Source organism: Helianthus annuus, chromosome 16 (genome assembly GCF_002127325.2).
Source record: "Helianthus annuus cultivar XRQ/B chromosome 16, HanXRQr2.0-SUNRISE, whole genome shotgun sequence".
In the NCBI taxonomy this organism is placed as follows: Eukaryota; Viridiplantae; Streptophyta; class Magnoliopsida; order Asterales; family Asteraceae; genus Helianthus; species Helianthus annuus.
In genome coordinates this window covers 71,456,258-71,464,603 of record NC_035448.2, presented here as the reverse complement: position 1 = coordinate 71,464,603, position 8,346 = coordinate 71,456,258, and the positions used below count along the sequence as shown (strand labels likewise).

The 8,346-nt window shown below is 36.7% G+C and overlaps 1 protein-coding gene across 1 annotated transcript; it reads left to right on the top strand.

Moving 5' to 3' along the window:
- The first annotated feature begins 4,330 nt into the window (after positions 1–4,330).
- On the top strand, positions 4,331–7,986 carry LOC110923422 (uncharacterized protein At5g01610-like). Its single transcript, XM_035985842.1, has 3 exons — positions 4,331–4,569; positions 5,508–5,562; positions 7,445–7,986. Exons 1-3 carry the CDS (start codon positions 4,483–4,485, stop codon positions 7,813–7,815), a joined length of 513 nt encoding a protein of 170 aa, XP_035841735.1. The 5' UTR covers positions 4,331–4,482; the 3' UTR covers positions 7,816–7,986.
- The last annotated feature ends 360 nt before the right edge of the window (positions 7,987–8,346 follow it).

The window sequence follows — 8,346 nt, the reverse complement described above, 5'->3', positions numbered from 1 at the left end:
AGAGAGTTTGTTTGGTTGAGGGTGTTTGATGAAAGATGATGAATGTCCCTTGAGTTTATTTATAATCCTAATTCACTAATGTCCATCATGTATTGTGTATTCTAGATAACCAACATTGTGAATAAAATAATCAAGAAAGCATGGGTGTGTCCCCACCCTTGGGGAACCGTTCGAATGAAGGGGGGTAAGGGTTGGTTTGTGATGGTATAGTTAGGACTTAGTTAGGATTAGAATGTTTAGTTAGAGTATTATAGTGTGTGTTATAATATAAAGGGTGTTAGGGTGTTCGGGGACCCTAACTAGTTCAGGAAAGTATAAACAATGTATTTGGCAATATTTTTGTGTTCCGGATAAAGTCCGGTTATTCGGTTGGATATTGATCCGTTAAAGTGTCAAATAAAGCTTTAAAGTGTCTTTTATAGTGTTTTTATTGACACAATAAATTCCCAACACTTTGGAAAGTTTCTAGTATTATTTTACCAAGTTTTTGCACTTTACTAGTTATGTTAAATGCTGAATTTCTGCATAAAGTGCAGAATTTTGTAATTAAAGTATGTTTTAGGCACTTCCGGTCACTATAACTATCACCTAGTAACGCAGTTTTATAATCCTCACCTCCCTACACTCCCTACTAGTGTAGTAATCTATTCCCGGCTCATACTGGCCTCAGAGACAATGTCTGTCTAGTGCTGGCAATGTCAGCATGTTTACTGGGTTATCCGCTCACTGTGCTAACTATGCTTTTGTGCATCAAGTTTGTCACTATAGTTTTGTGTGTAACAAATGGAGTGACAGTAATACAGTATGATGCATGAACATGTATGTATCAGAAAACAGAAAGCAGTTTATTCGTAATTGTAATTAAGCACAGTAATTAAGAACTAATTAAATATTAATTAATTTGTACGGATACCTGGTTTGGTGAGGGTTGTCACAGCAACATCTTTCAGCTTCTTGGTCTTGCATTCTAATGCATAATGACCTCTTTGCTTGCACTTATAACACACAACCTCAGCCTTCCCTTTATCCTTAGATCTACTCTCTTCCTTAGATCTTCCATCCATCCTCCCTCTGTCACTCCTCTGGTATCTCTGACCTCCTCCCCTCAACCTCTGCTCAAATGTTTTGGTGAGCAGTGCTATTGCTTCAGCAAAAGCTGAAAATCTGATGAAGTATCAGAAATTTCAAAACTTTGGCTTTTTGAAGGTTGTGGATCATTGGTAGGTGTTGGTCTTTGTGAGTTTGAGATAAGAGCTAAAGATCCCCCTCTTTGAATGGTTTCCTCAAATATTTCTTCCTCTCTGGGGATCAAGATGTTGTATAAGTCATGAAGACTCATGTTTCCTAGTTCTAAGGTTGAGGACAAAGTCATGGTCAGACTTCTCCATTCTCTAGGTAAAGCATCAAGAAATTTTATGTTTCTTTCATCATTTGATTTTGTTATACCAAATTTCTTTAGCTCGTTTAAAAGTTTTGTAAATCTTTTATATGTATCATTTAATCTTTCATTGGGTAAACTTTTAAACCTCTCATATGAGGAAACATTGTTTGTTCTCTTGTTTCTTCTCATCATTTCTCCTCCTTCACAAAGATTTTTCAACTGATCCTATATTTCCTTAGCTGATGCACATGCATCAACTTGTGAAAATATGTCATTGGGGATGGCCATTATTAAGAGTGAATTTGCCCTTTCATCCCCAGCCACCAGATCCTTGTCTTCCGCGCTCCAGTTTATATCACTTTTGGGAGCACAGGAGGCAGGGATTCCTGGTGATTGGTCAGTTGCTGGAATTACTGGTATATCAGTCATTGGTATATGTGGACCCCTTTCAATGGATTGAAACAGAGCTCAGTCAAGACCATTTAGGAAATTGACCATCCTGATTTTCCATTAGGTGTATTCCTCTCTGACTAGAGTCGGAGGTTTAGACATAGAACCAATATTAAAAGCATTATTCCAGGATTGAAAGCTGGCTATATTTAGAGAAAAGAAGACGAGCGATTGATCGTTTGAAAATAGTTTATTCAATCTGCTCTGATACCAATTGTTGGACCCAGTATGGCCTTAAACAACTTCTTTTCACGTAATATGGCAAGTGATTTCAGTAGATGTGAAAAAGATGTGCGGAAATGGAAATCAGACTTTCAGAAACAAGACCTACAGAATTATCAAGTTTATATCACTTTGAAACAAAATAGTTTACAAGGTGATTGTAAGATTATTATCTAATACAAATGAATCTTGAATTCTATGGGTGAGAGGGCAATGGAGTTTGTGTAGTGTATATGAATGCTAAGCTTCAAACTCAATTGTCTTCTGATGGTTGAGCCTTCTATTTATAGAAGGCTGGGTACATGAATAAACAATAGTTTATTCATGCAATAAGTCCTGCAAAAAGTAGCAATTTGACATATTCATTGAATCCAACGTTCAAGTTGCCTTTGTAATCATGATATCCAATAATGTCAAGTTACTTCGGTCATGGTGGCAGGATAGAGCTGAGTTTTAAACAAGTGGGGTATTCATCAGAATTTCTGATAAACCACTTCATCAGAAATTCTGGTGAACAAATCATCAGAAAATCTGATGATCAGAATCGTCAGAAACTGATCAGAAATATCATCAGATCCATCTGAAATGGCCTTCTCTGATAATCCAAATCAGCTCTTGATCAACTTGTGATTCTTTGAAGTAGATACTGTGCATTTCAGTTGTCCCATCTGATCTTCTTCTTCTTGTTGTGATCTTCAGGACTGTTATCTCTTCATAGATCAAGTTGACTGTGATTTTCTTCAATACTTACAAATAAAGTTTCCTAACATACATGTTGCTTCAAAATATGTAAACAATATAAATTACCATAAGGATAGAAAACCTAGTTTACTTAATAAGGTAGTAGAGATATAGATATAAGAGTTAAATGCCAGGATAGTCCCTGTGGTTTGCCCTTTTTTCACCCTTAGTCCCCAACTTTCTAAAATTACAGCTATAGTCCCAAACTTTTCAATTTTTGGTCCTGGATAGTCCCTGTGCCTAACATCAGTTAGTTTTCTCAGTTAAGAGGGTGTGAAATGATAAAAATATCCTTTCCTTAAAAATGGCAAACCACAGGGGACTATCCGGGCATTTAATAAATAAAATAAAAATAAAAATATAATTAATAAGTCAAATTTCAAGTGCGCCCCACAACCTACCCCACCCTCACCCTACCCCTATCATCTTCTTCTTCTTCTCCACATCCAGGTTGGTCAAATTTCAGCAGAAGTAGAAGAAGGATTGGACTTGTCTCTTTCTTGAGATGCCTCCATGGCTCGCTCGCTTGCTCCATCGATCTCAAATGCAATCATTCGCAGATAGATAGGATTTATTCAATACACAATATCCTTCAATCGATCTCACAACACAACTATCATCAGGATCCTTCCTTCCATCACACTCTGGTTTGGTTTCGGCTAGATCTCGCTAAAACTGGATGCGTATGTATCTTTGATACTGCTCACACTTCACACCCTTCTTCTTTTTCTATCATCAAAAGCACCTCAACTTTTAGTTTTTTTAAGGAATTTCTTTCTAAACAAATATTTCTTATGATTTTTAAAATCAAATCAGTTATCGTTTATTATAGGTGGCAACGATGGTAAGTGGTGGTTAGGAGTGTATTTGTAACGCTCTAAATTCTCATCTACGAGATTTTACCATATGTAAACATGTAAATGTGAAGATTCATATTGTAAAAGCAACTCTGTGAATTTATTACACCAAGTTGGATACATGGAGGACCTTATTGTAAATTTCTCTCAAAAATCGCATTAATAAAACACAAGTGTGAGACCACTGGTCGTGGTGGTGGTGATGGTCGCCGTGATTTGCAAGTGGTGAGGGTTGGTTTAATCTGATTTGCAGGTGGGTGATGGATGTGGAGAAGAAGAAAATGATAGGGGTAGGGTGAGGGTGGGGTAGGTTGTGGGGCCCACTTGAAATTTGACTTATTAATTATAATTTTTTTTATTTATTAAATGTCCGGATAGTCCCTGTGGTTTGCCATTTTTAAGGAAAGGGTATTTTTTGTCATTTCACACCCTCTTAACTAAGAAAACTAACTGATGTTAGGCACAGAGACTATCCGGGAACGAAAATTGAAAAGTTGGGGACTATAACTGTAATTTTAGAAAGTCGGGGACTAAAGGTGAAAAAAGTACAAACCACAGAGACTATCCGGGCATTTAACTCTAGATATAAAGTGTGTTGCCGTTCAAAAAAAAAAGTTGAAACTTTATCGCAGTTTCAGTAAGAAATGAAACCTGTAAGGGTGGTAAGTGTAACTTGAGAAAGAAACTTCTGAAAAGTCGCGAAGAAAAACCCAACCCAGTCCAACCCATTCAATTCAACATCTCTCTCTGTCTGGAAATCAGGGATAGTGAGAGAGAGAGAGAGAACACCGCTTCAATCAAAATCATCGGAAGGAAGAAGGAAGGAATTCTATGGATCAGCTTATGGGAAAGTTCGGCAGTTACTGGCTCGGTAACAAAGCCAGCAAAGAACTCAACTCCGTCGGTGACGATATCAACGTAACTCTTTATCTCTCTCTCTCTCTCTGCGTTTACATCCTAACTTCATCTTCAATTTCATCATTTGATCTCTCTCAATTGTTAAGTTATCCGTTGATTTTACGCCTTAGGGTTCAACTTGTGTATAGATGAATTGGGGGCGGTTGACTATGGTTCATCTTTTCGTATAATTGGATTGTTTATATGATAGATCTTTGATGAATTGAGTAACAAGGATATATAAATTTTATCAATGAAAACTTGGAATCTTAATCTCTAGAGAAAGGAAAGGAAACAACGATTTACATAAATTATGAGTTGCAGTTGCTTGATTTTTCTGTAATAAAACATGAGTATTGTTAAGATCCTGAATGCAGATTTAGTTGTCTTGTAAATCCGGTTAGGTAAACGTAGAATTCAGTTAAAATGAAACGGATAAACTAGAGATACAGATGCACCACTCCACTCGATTAATCCGTAGGGCAATCTAAACACCATCCAATTAAGATATAGACATATAGTAATAGCCACTTAATTCAAGTTTAGAGTCCAAACAACACATGCCAAGCCTCAAGTCCTAGCAATGGTAACTCCCACAAGTAGAGTGATACGGAAACTTTTTTTTTTCTTTTCTAAATCGTAGTGGATTTAATTGCCAAATACTTCACCTTGCATGGAAATAGAACACACTCAATTTACCATAATGCCCTTGTATGGGTCTGTTTAATGCCAAGGGGAAAACGTATATACCAAAAAAATTCTATAGAACCGGGGGGATCGAAAACGTATATACCCAAAAATTTCTATACGAGAACTACATATATAACACTACTGAGCGAAAAGTTTGGGGGGTCGGGCGCCCCCCCCCCCCCTTAAGCTACGCCCCTGGGTTCTAAGATCGTTTGTTAGTCATGACACATCTTTGGTTTTTGATTAGTGTTTTTGTTTCTGTTTTTTAGAGTTTGCAAAGTAGTATTTCTGGTGGAGCATCATGGTTCGTCAACAAAATGAAAGGTTTGTCTTTCAACTTCTATTGTTTTTAATTTTCTTTAGTAACTAGTTTCATAGTTATCAAAGGCGCGAAGCGCACTCAAGGCGCTTAGGCTCCGCTTAGGGCCTAGGCGATAGGCGCAAAAAAAGCGTGGGCCTGAGGAAAAAAAAGCGCACTTAAATAAAAAAAAATAAAAAAGTTCATTAAAGCAATAAAGTACTCAAAACCAAAACAAAAATGTTCATACTTGCATTTAAAAAGTCTCAATATGATAACTTCTGTTTTATGTTCTCAAATTTATCAACTCTTGAAGTTCGTTTCTTAACACGATTTTCATTTAAAGTTATAGTTAAATGGTGGCAGCGTAAAAGTTTTATAAGCATTTACTAATTGTCTGTCAAAATTATAATACATCCCCGGTTTCAAATCATTGCCCACCTTACTATTTTGAAATGTCCATAAGTAATTGGCCTCCTAAATAAGAATAGGCATGGTTGATTAACGTTCTCATATTACCCTCTTGAGTCTGAGGCTCTGAGAAAATTTCAATCAGTGCTTGAGGTGGTGCTTCATGTAATTCTGGGTCTAAGCTGGTCAATTTTGGTCAAAGTTAGGATTTGTTGGAGGCTTATATAATTATATGTAAAAACAACATAAGGATGATGAAGGTATGAAAGGTTTACTTGATAAAAATGTTGATATGTAAAACAGCTGAAACACTTGCTGCTTCTAGTTGTAAGTAAAGTTTATTTGATTGTACATTGAGCAGCTCATCGCCTCCTTGTTTAACTGATGCGTGCGTCTTGTACTTTTTTAATAAGATTACGCGTAATTAAAAAGCTACTATATAAGAACACAAAGAAAGCAGATAATAATTGGCTAAAAGGGTAAAATTATTAATATCCTTAAACTGTGTTTTATCTGATGGTCAATATATGGGCAGAGGGTGTATTAAGATAGTAAAATCATAGTTGTTAAAAGTCATCGCCTCGTGCGCCTAGGCCCAATTTCCTCGCGAGGCGAGGCGAGGCAATTGCGCCTTAAGTCAAGGCAATTGCGTTTGAATTCTCCAAGTGATGGTTCATGCACAGGTTCTGGTGAGATTCCTAGATTCTTGAGAGTTTTCGGCCAAAATCTCTAAATTCTGGCAAGATTCTAGCTAGATTTCTACCTTTATCTAACGAAACTACTTTTCTACATTAATAAACTAGCATTTTATAACTTTTGGTACTAAATAGACGATATTAAATGTTATATAATAGCTTTAGTTTATTTTATTTGAAAAATAGTATTAGTTTTGTATTATATAAAAATATTTGATGTTTTTTTGTTGTACGCTTTTTTTTTCTCAGGCCCGCGCTTTTTTTGCGCCTTGAATGCGCTTAACGCCTTTAATAACTATGAGTAAAATGTTTGATTGTTTGGTAAATAATTATCTTTTTAAGGAATTAATACATACGTCGACAGAAAATAACATTTTTGTGCAAATTGAATTGAGATATATGTGGCAATTACTGACATGAACCAACACACGACACTAAAATAATCAGGTTTTGGCTGTAGCATCTAGCCCGTTTGATTAATTGGGTTGACTTGTTTAAGTAGTTAGGTTGACCCACCAACCCTTTAACCCATATATTACGACCCTCCAACTCATTTAGCATGTTTACAACTTCATTATGACCTACGAACACATCAACATGTTCCGGATCATTTAGATATATGGTTCATATCCAGGTTGCTTGATTTTAAGTGTGCCCGTGTTGGGGTTGGTTTTAACACAATTAAGTATATGGGTCGTGTTTGGGATCAATGATTCAACGCGACACAATCGGTAGATGGGAGTAAAAGTCTCTCAGATTAGTTTTTATAAAAAGGGGTAGTTACTTATGTTTACATTTGCAGGAAAAATGCAAAAGCCACTGACCGAACTACTTAAGGAATATGACTTGCCAGTGGGTATTTTCCCTCGTGATGCCACAAATTACGAGTTTGATGAACAAACCAAAAAGCTTACTGTCTTCATACCCACTATCTGTGAAGTCGGTTACAGGGATTCATCTGTTTTAAGGTTTTCAACCAGTGTAACCGGTTATCTTGAAAAAGGGAAGTTAACCGATATAGAAGGACTCAAGACAAAAGTTATGATTTGGGTTAAAGTAACTTGCATCACCTCTGAAGGATCCAAGTTGTATTTCACTGCAGGTTTGAAGAAGGCCAGAAGTAGACAGGCGTACGAGGTTTGTAGGGATGGTATTACGGTCGATAAGTTCTGAGTCGCCCTGGAATTATGGTATGTTGATCAGACGCTTTTATGTTGTTTTTTTCATCATGTGAAAACTATGAACCCCAATGGAAGTGTTAAATGTTTGGTTATGTATGCCTTAAGTGTGGATGAAGTAATGAAAGTTGTATAGGTTCTGAATGTCTTGGTGATTTGATGGATTTATGCTCGTCGGTTTTTACTTATAAGATATATGGAGAATAAAGACATGATTGTTAGTAATGTATACGAAGAAGGAACTCGAATGAAGGTGGTCAGTGAATGGAGTCGAGTGCGAACATGAGGCTGAATTGACCTTAAAACTAGAAACCCAAAACTTGACTTGTGCCGGCATTTATATTAAAGCTCGAGCATACTTTTGAGCACAACCCTACTCTATTATGTCTCAAATGGTGTATTTACGAGATGAGTAGAAACAGGGATGAGCTTGGTACTGGACCGGCCCCGAAAGTGTCGGTCCTAAAAAACCAGAAAATGGGTACCAGAACCGGTATCGAAAATAATCGGTACGGTATCGGTATTT

Coding starts and splice junctions, on each gene's coding strand:
- LOC110923422 (XM_035985842.1), top strand. CDS start 4,483: ATGGATCAGCTTATGGGAAAGTTCGGCAGTTACTGGCTCGGTAACAAA. Junction 4,570..5,507: donor CCGTCGGTGACGATATCAAC/GTAACTCTTTAT, acceptor TCTGTTTTTTAG/AGTTTGCAAAGTAGTATTTC. Junction 5,563..7,444: donor GTTCGTCAACAAAATGAAAG/GTTTGTCTTTCA, acceptor TTACATTTGCAG/GAAAAATGCAAAAGCCACTG.